This window comes from Falco biarmicus, chromosome 8 (assembly GCF_023638135.1).
Source record: "Falco biarmicus isolate bFalBia1 chromosome 8, bFalBia1.pri, whole genome shotgun sequence".
Classification (NCBI taxonomy): Eukaryota; Metazoa; Chordata; class Aves; order Falconiformes; family Falconidae; genus Falco; species Falco biarmicus.
This window is the reverse complement of record NC_079295.1, coordinates 24995993-25012703: the sequence shown is the minus strand read 5'-3', so window position 1 is coordinate 25012703 and position 16711 is coordinate 24995993. Positions and strand designations below refer to the sequence as shown.

Here is a 16711-nt window from a genome sequence, read left to right as displayed (position 1 = left end):
GGACTTGGCCAAGAATAATTTGACAGCCATTTCCTACAAGCAAAGTGCATTATTCTGCAACAGGAGTAGTGCAGCGCGTGTACAGGCTGTGTGGTAGCGGGGCATGGTAAAGCATTGCTTCCTTCTCAGAAGGGCTCAGTGCTGCGGGTGCTGAGCCGCAGCAGTCTCTGTGAAAGAGAAGATTAAACCCTGAGAAACTTCTGAGAAGGATTAGGATGTTAAAAAGACACTAAATTTTTATACCTACTGTTTAATTCTGGCTATGAGGCTTATGCTTGAGCTCTTGTGGATATCCTACATTTTGTTAAAAACTTTTAAAATAGCTTGGTTTCATGTAGGTTGAAGAACTGTTAAAAGAATAGATTTACCCTGTTCTAGAAGCCTGTCTGAATGAAAAAAACTAAAAACCTGGTTTCATTGAGCAGAACAGACTTTTCTGCTGCATGCATCAGCATTTGATGTTAGTTTAACTATGCAGGCTTTTTTTTTTTTTTTTAACCTTGAATAACTAGAAAGCACAAATCATGCTTGGAGTGACCATAGATGAAGTTAATCTAACAGTTTTTTCCAAAGACAACTGTCTTACAATAGCTTTGCTGTTCCTAGAAACAGTGAGTTTGATTTGAAGTGGCAGCTTTCAGTTTTTTGGGTTTTGATCAGTTAAATCTTTGCTATTGAGAAATTAATTGTGCCTAATATCTTAATTAACAAAACGCAGCACAACTTCACATAGAACAGTCAGAAGGTACTAAAATTGTGTACAATGCCAGCATAATTAATAATGCTTTTTCAAAAAAGACTGTCTGTTCATTTCCTTCATTTCTCTCATTGTCAAAATTGTAATGGATTTTAGTCAATTCCAGGTGACTCAATATAATTATATTGCTCTACAGGAACTAGGAAATCTGGGAACTGTAGCATTTTAGAAGCTATTTGTTTTTGCTGTGACAAAATACCATCAATTTGAGATTCTGAAAAATGTAAGAGGGAGGAAAATGACGTCTATCATACTACCCCCAAAATGTAAAAAGTATTTAACAACAGTTATTTAATGTTGGCAATGTTCCAAATTACTATGTGTTATTTCTCGGAACAACTAGCGCGGAATGTATTACACTTGTGGTGCATTTGAGGAGTCTGTGCAGATATTTTGGTGGAGAAAAATTCTTAGGTTTTCTTTATTAAAGTCAATTTTTGCAGTCTCTCAGTGATATTGAAAATGCCACTATACTATTGAAGCCACATATTTTCTGTATGTAAATACAGAGAGCCTGTAGATGAATGGGGAGGAGGTGCCCACTAGACCCAATTCTCAATCTGAGGAAAAAATACAATAACATGTAACTGCTGGGTCCATTGGAATTAACCCAAGAGATGAAGAGTCCAACCTTAAATGCTGGCGTAGACACCTGTTTGCAGTGTGAGACTATTTAAGAGAAGACTATAGAAACACCAAAGCTGCTAATCTGCACGTGTGATGTCACACCCCACTTTCAGGTGAGGAACCATGCCTTCCGCTGCGCTGCTGGTGCAGCCTCCCAGGACTGTTTGTGCCCAGGTTAGCTTGGCAGCTCCCAGATGGGAGGACAGACACACAATTTGTCTGTGGGCAAAACTCATGTTGCTTCACCTGAACAGGCAGCCAGAGGCCATACGAAGCAGTGCTTTGCAGCATTTTGTGTGTTTGGTGGGTCACGCAGATGCTCTGATGAGTGACCTGTGCTCACCAGAGAGAGGAGATTGCTAGGGCACAATTCCTGCAGCAGGAAAAGGGAAGATGGAGTCATCCATGGGCAGCCACTGTGAGATGGGAGGCCAGAAAACGTGCGTTTGGGGAGTGAACAGTGTGGGAACGCGAAAGGAAAGATGTGCGCTTGGTCACATGCTTCCTGGAAACAGCAGAATGAAGTAGGTCAAGACACTGACTTATCTGTATTACTGTGAATTTGTGCATGTACATGAACATGTAGGTGCAGGTTGCTGCACGGTTTAAATATCGAAAAGCATCTAATCTGAACAAAATCTGTTGTTTGCTTTGAACACTGAACTAGACCCATAGCTGGTGGAAGCTAACGAACTTCATGAAGACCTCTGCTGATTTGTACTGTCTCACCTCTTATATTTGGAGTGATTATCCCAGTTGCTTTGATACTTCAGCTATATCAGCTGTTCTTGAATTTCCAGGATACTTCTCTGTATCTACAGCTTATAATTGATAGGTATGTTTAGTCACAAGTTTTAAATGTGAATAGCCAAGATGAGCGTTACTAAGCTCAAGCAAGATGAGAACTTATCTCCCAAAGTCCTGAAAGCCTCTGTGGATATGTTGCAGCTGTGTTTTGTGATGTGTGGGTACACAACCCCTACGTTTTCCCAGATTGATTTGGATAACACAGACCCATTTCTATTAAGCCAAAAACCGACTGGGCTTAAAGGGAGCTGTGCCCCCCCAAAAAAACCCAAAATGAGAGACAATTTTTGCTGTTTAAAAAATTAATGCATTTCAAAAAACATTGATTTGTACCTGTCTTTGGAAGAAGAAAGCTTGAAGCAGTGGATCTTCATGCGCTTCAGTGTACGTCAACATGAAAAGAAGGTATCTGAGAAGGCAGATCTTTCTGTGGCAGGGAAGGGGCAGCTAGAGTATTGCCAGATATGTTGTCATCTTTCACGTTTTGTGTCTTCATTCATTGGCAGATGTCTAGGGAGCTTAGAATCTCCATAACTTCACAAAGTCTTATCTTAGTTGCCCCCATTTGAGATTTTTCTTCTTGACAAATACAGATGAAGAGAAGGGAAGGAACAAAGCCTCTCTGAGCCAGGAAAAGGAGAAAGAGATGGAGCTTTTCCTTCACTTGGGCTAATTGAAATAGTTGTTGCTTTTCTTCTTCACCAGTACTCCTTCCCCAGTCCACCTGTTTTGCTCAGTCTCTTTGCAGTAATGTGAAATACGAAGTGATGAAATTGGACAACAGGCATTTTGTAAAGCAATGCTCATGCATTATACTTTTAAAATTAATTTTATTTTTAATTTATACCAGACTTTTTTAAATGTAGCATAACCACAAATACTTTTTTAGAAAATGTGCTACCTTGTTCTTTGTAACAGACAATATTAGTTACTAGACTGAGATAGAGCAGAAATTGTTAATGCTTGCTACTTAAAAAAAAAAATAAAAGCAGAAGCTATTTCACTTTGTTACTCGGCACTCCTGTTTCAATGGAGTTTATGCAGGTAAAGATTCTGACTGGCCCAATGATGCTGTTACCTAGGACCTGATCCTGCAAGGCACTAAGCAGTGCAGACCTCCTGTCATCATGGTAGAAGAAAGAACAGTCAGCCTGTTGTAGCATTTGGACCTCTCAGCAATCAACAGTAGCATGAGGCAGAAGAAAATTTGATCTTGTGTGGGAAGGGTTGGTTTCTCTTTGCACTTACAAAGGTATTCAGTTAATTAATCTTTGTATCTTTATATGCAAATGTAAAGCAGAGCCTTGCTTAGCAGCTCAACACTCACACTAATTTTAAATGAGAGAAGATTCAGCCACCTTGGGTTTATCTGCTGGCAGTGTATGACTAAAACTGTTGTGCATCATTCTAACCCCAACATACTACATATATATATATATATATATATATATATATAGGTATAAAATCTATTAATGTGAGGTTTTACCACTATTGCATTACCCTGTAGCACTGGTTTAGAACAGAGGGTTTAGTTTGTTTTTAGTTAATATTTTACTGCTCCCCCACTAACTGGGTTACGTGCTTTTCTGAAACCAGTTCTCTTCCTAGAGGAATTTCACATTAAAGCTTTAAGATTAGAAAATCATGTGAACATTTTTAAATATTTTAAAACAGTAATAAAAATGTCAGTTTCTTCTAAAATAAACACAACATTGGAAGCAGAATAATATTTTAATAAAATTAAATCTAAGTATTCACAAAGCATTATGCACATACAGTACATACCGTATTTAAAGCCTACAGACCTTAAATCATTTTATTCTAATGTAGTCAGCTTTAGACACAAGCTAAGCTTACTCGTTTTGTAATAAGAAAGTTTACAATTGTTCCTGAAAGTGATTTTACATATATACATATATATATATCTATCTATATATATATCTGTACTCCTACATGTAAGTGTAGGTATATACACACACTTGTGTGTATGTGTGTATATAAATACATACACACATACATACACACATATGTACATATATAAAATACACACATGCACACATACAGGAATGTGTGCGTGGTGTGTGTGTGTGTCTACATACATATGTGCCCTATCTAGGATCATTGTAGAGGGGCCAGTCAGTAAAAACCGATAACTGCAAACAACCATCCTAATAATTATAGAACAAAAATGTGTAAAGTATTTTTCAATTAAACAGGTTGTTAATAATTTGTATTGAACAAAAGGAACACAGTCTTCTGTATTATATAGAAATCAGATTTATTGCATTTGATTATGTTTGTGTGACAGATGAAGGGTGCCTGCCTGCTCATGACAGCTAACGTCCATGATGCAATTTTTATTTTTTTTTTAAAGTAGTGGAAACAAATTATTTATTTAATGCAGTTTTGTGGATGCAACCTATGGTGATACTTTCCACCATGTGGCAGTTTTCCTGCCTGTTAAAATACTGCCCTACTTCAGCTGGTTTAGAAGGAGGCTGGTTTCTCTGTCCGAATTGTTTCAGATCCAGAAGACTTGGTTACCTTATTCTTTCTCTAGATTCAGAATCATTGTGATTTATCATAAAAAGCTCACTACAAGAAAGATAAATCAATTTTCAAAAGTGAGCTAGAAGATTTCGCTTGAATTTTGGCTTGGTCAGGTAGGAGTTTTTTCTATGTCAATTATCATTATTGGTCTCCTTTTTGCTCTGGAGACATATCCACAATAAAATACTATTTCCATGACAGTAGTAAATGGGTAAATGGTAATCTCCATGCAACGTTAACTGTAACTTCAGAACATGCATGTTTTTTTAAAAAAATAAAAATATAAGGTGCCTTGAGAATGCTGGCAGTTTTACATTTGGAACATACAGTTAGTGTGTGTGTGTGTATATATATATATATATATTTACATCAGAACATCTCAACTTTACCTTACAAGCTTCATATTTAGGAAAATATACAGTACTTTTGCATATAATGGTATATTCCTTGTAGCCCCTGAGTCAAGTATAGAGATTTAAATACAAAAAAAGGGAAATTCAGCCATTAAAAGCACTTACATTTTTATGTGAAGTAATAGTATAAAAGTATTATTTCCCAGGAAGACCGGGATCAGAAACATGCCTATGAAGACTCAAGATTCCTACAGTGCTTAGTGAAGGTTCTGGCAAGGAAGGGTGCCGAACAGGCTGGAGATAAGTTTTACAACGCTGTGGGGGACACTCTACAGACTGGTCACTTTCTTGATCTAAAAAAGAAGCCAGGTTGTCTTCTGAGGCTGTGTTAAGATGCACTCCACTTGAGAGGGATTCTTTGGATTTAAGTTTTGATTTTTCAAGGTCTAGAAATTCAGGACACTGGAAGGGAGGAGAAGAAACAAGATGGTAAATAATTAAATTTTTCTCTTCCAGACTCTTGTTCTGCCCAAAATTAGCACATTCAGATAGCTGCTGGAAAATTTTGTTTGAAAATTAAGCAGTGTACTGAGATATTTTTACATGGTACTACACTTGATTTAATGTAATTGAATGCAATTCTGTTGATTAATAGTAGAAGCCTGGATATCTTGTCCCTCCTTGGACTTGCTTATATGACATCAACACACACATACGAACAGCCCTTTCTGAAGGACAGAATATTCTCGAGATCTAAGAGTACGCATTTCAACATTCTCAAATTTACAGTTTTGTTTCAGAACATAACTCTGGAGGAAGCGCATCATTCTGTACATTATAACTATTTGGATTCCAGTTTCAGTACGCAGCACTTCCTTACTTTTAAACACGGAGTTCATGTGAAGTTTGCAGGGCACCTGCTGATGTTTTCAGGGAGTGGCCATATTTCTGTTCAGAGATGTGTTTGTATGTTTTATGCAGGTATATATGCGCTGTGGGCTTACACTTCTGAAAGCTACGGCTGCACATTTGCTGTCCTGATAATCTTTATGCATGCAAACTGATGCCTTCGGATGTGTTGGACTTACTGTGCCCATATGTGTTCCAGCGTACACATGAGTGATCTGACACAGGCAAGCATGCTGGATTTACTAATTGTGTGGTGCACAACTGATTTGGGATTCCTAGACATGCAGCAGCCTGTTTGGAAATAACATGCCACATCCCTGCCCAAGCTGTTAAACTCCAGAGATCCCAAATAAATTTGGAAAGTCATCCAATTTTGCCTGAACAGAACTGGGGTAGAAGATGTGTATTGGGAGACACAGGTATGTCACAGCTCTGTATGTTTATATTTCCAGCAGTAACAAGGGACTGAACATAAGAAAGGTTTTAGCCCCCCCCACTTCCATATGTGTATGACCAGCTGGGCTTGTCTGGCCTGTACCTTGAGGAAAACATAGTCATGGTTCTTCTCAGGACTTCATAAATGGGACCTGTGGCAGATGCACCCGTGCAGGCAGGTCTCGTGCTTGGAAAGTGTTTGTGGTTTACAGCCCAGTCTAGTATTTGTCATTTCTGCTAACTTTTGTTGAAAGCATGATGACAAAGTATATCAGTCTGATTATAAGATCGTTGTATGGATCTTCAAGATATCTACTATATCTAAGTCCACTGTGGAGATGCTAAACCAAAATCATAATTTCATATTTGTTAAACTTGTTAACAAGCACCTAGATTGGTATGCATTTCTTCTATCATTAGCTAAAAAGATTAGCAAATCTCTCATGATCTTATTGCAGCTGTACATACCTGAGATGAAGGACTGAAACTTCTGTCTGTTTTAATGGATGCTGCGGGCTGAAGCTTTTGTATCACCCTGATTGCTGGCTGTGGATACTCTGCACCTGCAGTCACCATGCTGTAGGCAGGCGGAATGAGTGTTGACTGCCTTTGCAGAAGCTGCAGGATGGTTTGGATATCAGCAGTCATTTGGGATTCAAGCCTAGGGAAGTAACACAAAATAAGTTAACTCATGTTCAGGAATAGGTATATTTTAACGTACTGTTTGCAGATACAATCAAGAGGGACTGCAGCTTCTTAATAAAGCGAACTATTGCTTGTTGACATGACCGTGTCTTAATGGGAAAGAACAGAAGAGGGAGTAGTGAGCCCTTCCAAAGCTTGCTGGCGCTCCCTTTGCTTTGCAGAAGGTAGCTGTATGCTCGCCTCTGATCTTTTTGCTACATTAAGATTGTGTTCATTGCTATTCCTTATGTTTGCAACAAAAAGTAACACGGGGGACCGGTCTTTGGTTGAAATGAACTGGAATAAAAGTACTCTTTTCGTTGTAAATAAATTGATTTGTACTGGCTGAGGATGGGATGCTATTTCTGATGCATCTGACAATTCTGACATTCCCAATGCTAATACAATGTACTGAAATAAAGAGAAAAACATGTTTGTGTTTTTCCACAGTTAGAAAATGAAAGATGCTCTCAAGATCATTAAAAAAACCAACAGCCCAAGTCTCCTTACTGTGAAAATTTATTAGGCTTATCGAGCCTCAGAATTAGAGTCAACATTTCTGATGCTCAAGATAGTAGTTTTTTTCTCTTTTTTTTCCCCTTTTCATAAATTTGTATATGACTTCTGAAACACCTGAGCTGCTTCTGTTGTTTATACTTACAATTCCATTGTACTGAAATGTTTTTCAAATGGTTTTGCCAAGATCCATGACAAACTCAGGAATAGGCAATGCCTGCTGAGCCTCCCCAGCTGCTGGAAGGTTACGGGACATGCTATGACAGACTGTAATACAGACATGCAGCCTTCTCTATTGCAACTCATCTTCTGACAGAGTAAACAAATTCTTGTCAGCAGCCTTTAATGTTGTGAATGTTACTACCTGGGCTGCCTACAGCAGCAGAATTGATCCTGTGCTGACAGATTTTCACTTTTACCAGGTGTTTCACTGATATTATTTTTTGTCATGTTGGAGTTGTCCATTGCCCGTGTCATTTATTTCTAAATGCATCTATGAAATTAATCTGAAGGTATGCTCAAAGGGTATTTAGGATGCTGTTTCTTCCTTTATCAGCAGAAGCTGGTTTTGTGGCATCAGGTCTCACAAAGGCCCAAACTTGGATGTTGCAGTCAGTCATGCCCTACTTGCTCTCTTGTTCAGCTTTCCTGGATTCTTTGCAACTTGCAAATGTGCTGATTTCACACAAACGTGATGCTGACGCCACAGGGGAAAACACTGCAGCAGCAGCAGCATGCCACCATCCAGAGAGACTCCATCTGCTAAACCTGGACTTTAACATCTCAGTCAATAAAAGGGATTTAGCACTGGAGGACTTGCATCAATGATTGTCTTTGGCTTTGAATTAACTCTAAAATTGTTCCCTTCTTACTTTTTTAGCGCTTGATGGGTTTCCTGGTACTTCAAGTCAAACAGTACCTCTGGTAGTCTTTATTCATCATCACTGCATATATAACTTCTCCCTTCTTTCTCCAAAATTTAAAACAAGTCCATGTCATGCCACACAAGGAGGAACAAACAGGAAAACCTTAGATGCTTGGCCCACAGCCTCCATGAAATTCCAATTGCTTGAAGAGGAGAAAGAGAGAGAGCTCTAGGGACATTCCTCATACAGTGGCTTTCCAGCCTTCTATATCCATTTAATAATTTGAGTTGTTATGCTGAGCCTCTAATATGGCATGGAAAAGTTCAGGAAGAATTGACCATGCTTTTTAGTCCAGCAGGTCAGGTCTGACATAAGCAGGAAAGAATACTGGCTGTTACATTCATAGAAGACCCAGCAAGGTCTGAAAGCATGAAAAGCTTTAAAACCATGAGAAAAGTAAAAGAATAAAATGATCTAATAAAATCCATAACAATTTAAATCTTAGATTATCAGTAGCAATGATCGTTTCTAACTCAAGAAAATACTGAGAACTTGGAAAAGAATTTGATAAAACTATGGGTAAATTTGAGATATAACTTCAGTTTCAAGAACTTGAGATTTCAGGAAAAGAAATGAATGGAATGTGACTACTGCAATTAGAAATTACAGCAATTTAGGCTTACATGTTAAAAATGTCATTTAAATGTACCATATAGTATTCAGAAATGAAAAAAACTGTGGTTTGATTGGCTTATGGTAGGTGAAGGAAGCAACACGCATTTAACCTGACTTTAAACTGCTTGCTAAAATATACAGCAGAAAATGCCAATGAAGAGCTACTAAAGTATAATTAAGGCTGAGTGCATGTCATAGTATTTGTCATGGAAAATATTAAAAGTAATGGAACTGCAGAGTGAAAAAAATAAAAAAGCCACAGACCTGAGCATAGGGCAATTTAAAATTAAGTAAAATTACATGGTAAATTATAGTGTTGGATGGATCAAAATTCTGTAACCATATTTTTAAAATGCTGTAAGCTATTCTGCTTAGCTGCCAGCAAAGAGTAGCATATCAGAGAGCAAAAGAGAGAAGGAAGAGACATTTTATTAAGTAAAGGTAATAATGGATTCTGACAAAGAAAACATCTGCTTTCTGTTGTAACAGGTATAAGTGTTTTGCCTTGGCATACTCCCATGTCTTATTATAGATAAAGTTGCAGAATAAGTTAATGCATCAAAAAGGGAATTTTTCTGCAATATTTTTTGAAAGAAGGCAGCTGATATACTTTGGGTGTCTAAGAAAGAAAAAGTACTTCAGATATTGAAGATACTGAAAACTGCGATTTTGTGGGCATGTAAATATCTAAGAATAGCATTCTGGGTGAGCTGAGATTTAAATTTAATAAGTTTAGGTGCCTCAATACAGTTTCCTGGTTAAATAGCTGGTCTCCTAAACAGTCAAGGAGAAAGGCTCTTCTGCAAGGCAATTCAGAGTAGCTAATGTGGGTACCTAGGGGTAAGTGATGTGAATATTATGGCAATGCATTAAAAAATTTGTACCCAGCATTCCCAGGACAGGTTTTTCCAAGATTCTGGAAGACTGCACTTAGGTGATATTTAGGCTCCTCAGAATACATGTAGAAAACAAAGTGATAATCCCAAAGTGTATTTTGGGCTTCTGAAGATCTGGATGCTTTTGGAAACTTCCTGCACAAATTCATTCCTTCTGTAAGCATCATTAATATCAGTTGTATTATGTATACTTTCACACATATGTTTTTTCTGATCATATCTGTTTTTACCTGTTGAGTTGTTCTTGAAGTAAATCTAATCGATTCTCCACTTCTCCATATATAAACTCACTTTCAGTTTCACAGATCCCCCATGTAACATGAGGTAACGCTGACTGAATTGGGGAGTCCTGGTACTCCTGGATAGTCTCCTGCTTCCAGTTTCTTTTATCAGTGATATCTGTTGAAAAACAAAACGTATAAAAGTATAGATTTATATACATGCTTTTAGAGAGAGGTTGGCACCCCTCAAGCCTCCCACTTACTCATATTTCTCAAAACCTTGAAAGTCAAATTGGTACATGGGCACACTGCCTGAACAACTTTCCTTACTTCCTCTCCTTACTACTATTTAAGAGAAGATAAAAGCGGTTCCATCCATGCTAACATTTTGAAGCTGTAGATAAACAGGCAGCTTTGTCTAGTCAGAATCATCGGAGTTCTGCCACTAAATGGCTCCTATTTTTTAAATTTTCTTTCTATCATTTTACTAATGAACCTCCAATTTTCTCAAGGTGTTTTTTTAGCAAGCCAATATTCGTTGAAATTAGATGTATTTTTTCTAAGCTAAAAACATTAATTGATGTATTTGATTGTCTTTGTGTGTTTCAGACACCTGGCTAAGACCTCTTGCCCTTGAACATGCTGTTGAAGTGTATCTACTGTTTAGGTTTTTGGTGCAAAGGAGGAGTAGATGCATTGCATTTACAGCACTAGGCATGCATTACAGTGCATTGGAACATCCACTCTAGAGAAAGCTGCCAGACCTCAGCTAGCTGCCTTTCTTACCAATAATTCTAACACTGCTTGTCTTAACAAGGTTGGTGGAGTGTAATGTGTTTTGTCTGAGACAGAGGCAGTTTAACGCAGCTCATACTGCTTGAAAAAGGATACTGGTTATTATTTTCAAAAAGGAAATTGATTTTCATTGATGTGCCTTTTAGCATCACTAATCTCCAACCCAACCCTTACATCATTATGTAAAGCATGTCTCAGAGACATTTACAGTACGGTAGGGTGAAAGGTGCCAGTTCATTTTGTTTAATAATTTGTGAGTCCTAAAAGAATGAAATATTCAACATTGTTGGGTCAGTCAGAGATCACTTTAATGATAATTGGTAATTATTCCTCCCCCCCCCCCCCCCCCCCTTTTTTTCCCCCCTGTTTGAGCTGCAGATAAAATTTTGGATTAAGAGAGAGAAAATAATTTTATTTCAAGCTAAAAATAGCCCAGTTACATTATTAGGATCTTACTGCAGAGTTTCAACTATCTTGCTGAATTTAGTTACCCTTCTAATCCTCATGTATGGTATATACAATACTAAAGTATTTAAAAACACTCTTTATATGAGTTGTTTATACTTATTTCTTCATGCCCAGTCCTTTGTGGAAAAAAAAAAAAAAAATAATTTCTCCAGTTCTGCTCTGTACCTGCTGTGCCCAAATTCCATCCTTCTTGTACCTCCCAATTCTAGGATCTCTGTGATCAGACATTGCACCTTAGCACTGAAACAGAACTCAAGGGTCTTCCTTCCTTTTGCTTGGATTTCTGGTTTGAGCTATTTCTCCTTCCTTTTTCAATTTACTTAATTTACACTTCTTTGGATTTGTTAATTAGTATACATGCTTGGCTCCAGGGAGTTTCTCCTGTTCACTAAGCTGGTGAAAGTTTAAAAATAATTTATCACGGGATATACTAGTTGCATGTATCCTTATTAGATACAGAATGAAGATCTTGCTGTGAGTTTTGCAGCGCCTACAGGTGACACATTTAGGTTGACAGTGCTCTCACATCTCCCCCCTGCTCTGCCCCAAGCCTTTGTTACTGAGTGAACCTGTTATGCAGTCAAAAATTGCTCAGTACTGCTCAGATTCTCCTCTCCTGTGTTAAAAAAAGGCTGTTAAAACTTTAACACTTGCTCAATACAACTCCCATTAGGGTTGTATCTGTAATTATTTAACTACGTGAAGTTGCAGAATTTATTAAAAGTTCTTACTGCATTCAGGCTGCTGCTTCAACATGCAGCTGGACAAAATCCTTGACTGTCTGTAAGGTGTCAGCCTCTGCTGTGTGAGCAGTTGGATTTGAATCCCACACCGCCCAGCAGTCCTGAATGGTTTGCTCAGAGCATCTCCTAACACTCCTCTTGGCACTGCATGCTGACAACTCAGCACAGGTTACATTCATTTCACACTTGTGACATTTTTCTAAGAAACCACAGCAGCCAGAGCCACGTTTCGAAGAAAAGAAAAAAACAGTGTGGGTGACATGTGAGAGGTTTGTCCAAATGCTATTAGCTAATCCTTTCAAACACATCTTTGAGCAGTGTTGGTCCAACTAAAGAAATTAAAAAAAAAAAATAATCGTGTTCAGATTTAATATTTCAAGTAGATTTAGCCAGGAAGGGGAGCTCTCACTACAAGACTTCAAGTGGAGGAAGAGACTTTCTTGTCATTTTTTATCTCAGAAAGGTGCTTACTGCATTATCTGATCTTTGGTTAGCAGGTGGTAGAAGGTTTCCTGGAGCAGTAGAGAGTGTCTGAATTTCATGTGGCATGACCTATAACTGATTTTATGCACCAGGCAGAAGAGGAAGGGGAAAGAGTTTTCATCTTGGCCACACGGAAACCTGTTCAGCTCCTCAGCCACTTAAGCCAACAGAAGGAAAGAGGCAAAACTGTCACAGAAACATGTAATTTGGTTTTAGTTGGCACACATGGCACAATTTGCAGTGCCCAGGAAGCTGGAAAGCTCTCAGGAAAGTGAGTGGAGCAGACTGACAAATTCAGGTGTAAATTTTAAACTATGGGTATGGGTGCAGTGGGTGCTGTAAATCCAGTGGACTTATTTTTAAGCAGTGAATTTCAGGAGTAGAAACTGAAAACATAGGCCATACATTTCACTGCTTTTTAATGTCCTGTAAAAACCAAGTTGTTCATAATTTTACACAATAAATCATTAAATAAAATCATGTATTTTTTCAATCCTGTGGATTATCCTAGGGAAATCACAGCTGTTTCTTGTCCCAGAATATGTATTTGTAGACCATTACAATAAACATTTAATTTGTGACGAAGCCAATGAATTGGCTCTTGATTTATAAAATAAGTTCAGACACTATAAGCAAGTTAATATACAGTATTGTACTGTTCTAATCATCTTTTCAGGTACTTCCACATACACGAGTAACCCCAGAAAAGCCCAACAGCAGTTACAACTTTATAACCAACTATGGTCTTCCAGGGGCTGAAGAATCCTAAACTGAGAACTAAATCAACCAATGTATAACTAGGTTCACTTTAAGAATCAGTCTCATAGCCCAGTTAATGACCAAGTGAAAATAAAAAATAGCATTTTTCCACAATATATAGATTAAGCAGCTACAGAAAAAATATTAGGTCTTCTCAAGAGAGTCATGTTTTAACATTAAAAGGTGCATTTTAGGATTGTGAGGAAGAAGTTTAGGCATTTTCTGCCCACATTATACAATCTATTATTAATAGTCTTTCCATTCATCGACAGTAATGACCAAAACTTAAGACAGAACTAAAGATAATTAAATAAGTATCAGTCACAGTGGTAATGAACTGCAGTGGCTTTATAAAGTGCTTTTGCATTCAAGATTTATAAGGTACCATACTATATGAGGATTATAAACATACATACATACAAACAGAGTTTATTTCAAAATTTCGTTATGCTTATAACTACATTTATCGTAAGTTATGATCAATCTCTAATTAATAGCAGGAGTAAGAATTTCATTTTAAACACATATCAATCAAAGCTGATTTTATTCTATTGACCTTGAAGTTTTTATGAAAGTTGCAAGAAAGGTAATGAGCTTTCATACACATTACCAGAAGTGCTAGATTACAAAGTGGAAAAAAGGAATGTGGTCTTAATCAAAATATATAACCTTTAGACATGCTAAATTTAGCTCACATAAAATCTGCAATAGGTTGCCTTGGAAAACGTTGCTATAGCTGCAAGGACACATTTCTGGCTATTGGTAGGGGAAAGGTAAGCTTTCAAATTGCAGTATGTATGCAACAAGTTTATGTGCTGCGGATTTATATAGACAACCTGAGAAGCCCAAACTTCAAATATTCATACCTTTGAAATGTAAAAATAACATTGTTTGGCCTGATTAGTCATTACATTTGTTTAAAATTATAGCCTAAAAGCCTGAAATTTATTGAATGATGGTTAAAAGGTTAAATTGCCTAAATGAAAACAAACTGCTGGGGAAAACAGCATTAAATAGTAAATACGTAATTCTTCCCTTCAGACTAAACCAATTATAAATGAACTTTCAGCAATATTTAAATTGTATATTAATCTGGAGCTTTTCATTAATTTCCCTTGATATCACTGAGAAAATTAATATTTTAGTATATTAGATGTAACTTTAATTATGTGATTTATCTTTATGTAAAAGTAACTGCAATTACTTAATAGTTTCTGATCGTTTGTCATATACAAAAGCTCAAATCTTTGTTCTTGTGTTTTACTTATGGAAGTCAGGATTTGTTCTGTGTGAGGTAATGGTACTCCTTTTAAGCAACACATGCAGCAAAATGGGATAGTATTCTTTCAAGCTATTATGGATTTTTGTCACTTAATATTCATTGTGCCTTGTCAATGCAAGGAATGAAACTAGTTCCCTGACAACATTATTTTTTTTTTTTTTTGGTGCATGTCATGTGCAATCATCACTAGGTTTATCTAGCTCTCGCTGTCTAGGATTTTTTACTGTCACCCAACCCTGGTATATCAAACACCCTCTGAGAGATTCTTTTCTGCTTTGAGTACAGTTTTCATCCATGGTCACTCAATGAAGTCCAGGTCTAATCGGCAATTTTAGAGTTTAAATGACTTTCCTAACGCAGCTGAGTTACAAGATAATTTATGAATAAAACCTGGCATAGCCTTTTGGAGATTCTGTAATCCAGTCCCAAAGCTAGGGTATTAAACTGCATTAATCTTCTTGAATAATAATAATTTTTGATCTAAAATATTTTTTCTTGTTAAAATTTCAGGAAATACAAAAGTAAATACTATTTAAAGAATCAATAGTGCCATTCAGAATATTATTTTTGATAGTCAGGCTAAAATAGATGTCTACTCAAACTTTACAAAACAGTAACAGCTAGATTACCTTTGCAAGAACTGCTTCTTTTGTCAAGAAGAATTTCTTCTGTGGCATGAACCATTTCTTCAAAGTCCACTTCTGTGGTCTTCTCTGTTACAGATGGATAATCAGCTATCCCAGAGAACAGCGGCTTTTGCTCATCTTCAATGGAGGACACAAAAGATGATGAGCCACTTTTTTTCTCCTCAAAGTGTTTCTTAGTAGATTGATAGTATCTGGTGGTGTCTTCTGAGGGTTCAGGATCACTCTGATCATCCTCTTTAAAATAATCTGTTAAACATAAATAATTGTGTACAATAATGCGCAGTTCATGAGATTATGTTCTAGTTTATTCTGGTCTGAGGACGGAGATGATTATTGTACCAGTTAGGAAGTTCACCATCTACTAGAATAAATTACTGTAAAGCCTTTTTTCTTTCCTGTATCAGAGGAGATCTATATTTCTTTTGAAGTCCTAGAAGACATCTGTATGTATATAGCAAGGATTCATAGTCCCTAAAACATAACTCATGATGGAAAACATTTGCCGTTTTGGTATAAGCAAAGTTTTATCCAACATAGCCCTCCTGTTTACTCACTGTTTTTTTCAGGTGAGGATGAGATTTGAGAAAGCCTTATATTCCAAAGTTTTAAAAAAATAATTTATTATTTCGTTCCCTATTCCAATTTCTCACATTCTTGGGCATTTTTCACAGTCTTGACAAGCTAACAGTCATGGATGTCAGAGTCAGTATCAGAACTACTCATTTAAGTTATGCCCACATAAGAGCATTTTTGCTGATTATTCTTTTCCCAGAAAAGGCAAATGCATTAATCAACCACTCAACCTCAAAATGTCTATGCCCACCGAAACAGAGAGCATATTTCTCCATGGTCAGTACTGTCAAACCTATATTTAGGATTGATACAGTAGAGAGAAGCCCTGGGTACAGAAAGAAGTGAGTTCCTTGTCTGTCTTTGAGGGATGATCTCAAAACAACTTTCCAAAGCAGCCTAAATTCCTTAGCTTTTAGAATTAATTGTGATTCTCTGAACATCCAATCTTTTAAATAAGAAAAGTACCCAACATGCTGTGATATATATGGCAGCAGAATACCAATGGAGTTGAGAATGACTCTTTCATTAATCATATTCAGGGTCTATAGTGAGACCTGTAGCTCTAAGTGAGCAGATTCAGTCCTCTTAAGAAGTGACACATAAAAACTAGATGCCTTTAAAAACACACTGTAAAAATAAAATGGGTTTTAAACCCAAGAATGATC

The 16711-nt window shown here is 37.0% G+C and overlaps 1 protein-coding gene across 1 annotated transcript in view; it reads right to left on the bottom strand.

Moving 5' to 3' along the window:
* Window positions 1-516: 516 nt before the first annotated feature.
* Window positions 517-16711, bottom strand: part of KCNH7 (potassium voltage-gated channel subfamily H member 7) — a 236453-nt gene continuing 220258 nt past the window's right edge. The window contains exons 13-16 of the mRNA XM_056350514.1: window positions 15456-15719; window positions 10306-10474; window positions 6907-7099; window positions 517-5556 (exon numbers count right to left, since the gene is read on the bottom strand). Of these exons, the coding sequence (XP_056206489.1) occupies window positions 5290-5556; window positions 6907-7099; window positions 10306-10474; window positions 15456-15719 (893 nt within the window). The 3' untranslated portion in view covers window positions 517-5289. The remainder of the gene's footprint in view (window positions 5557-6906; window positions 7100-10305; window positions 10475-15455; window positions 15720-16711) is intronic.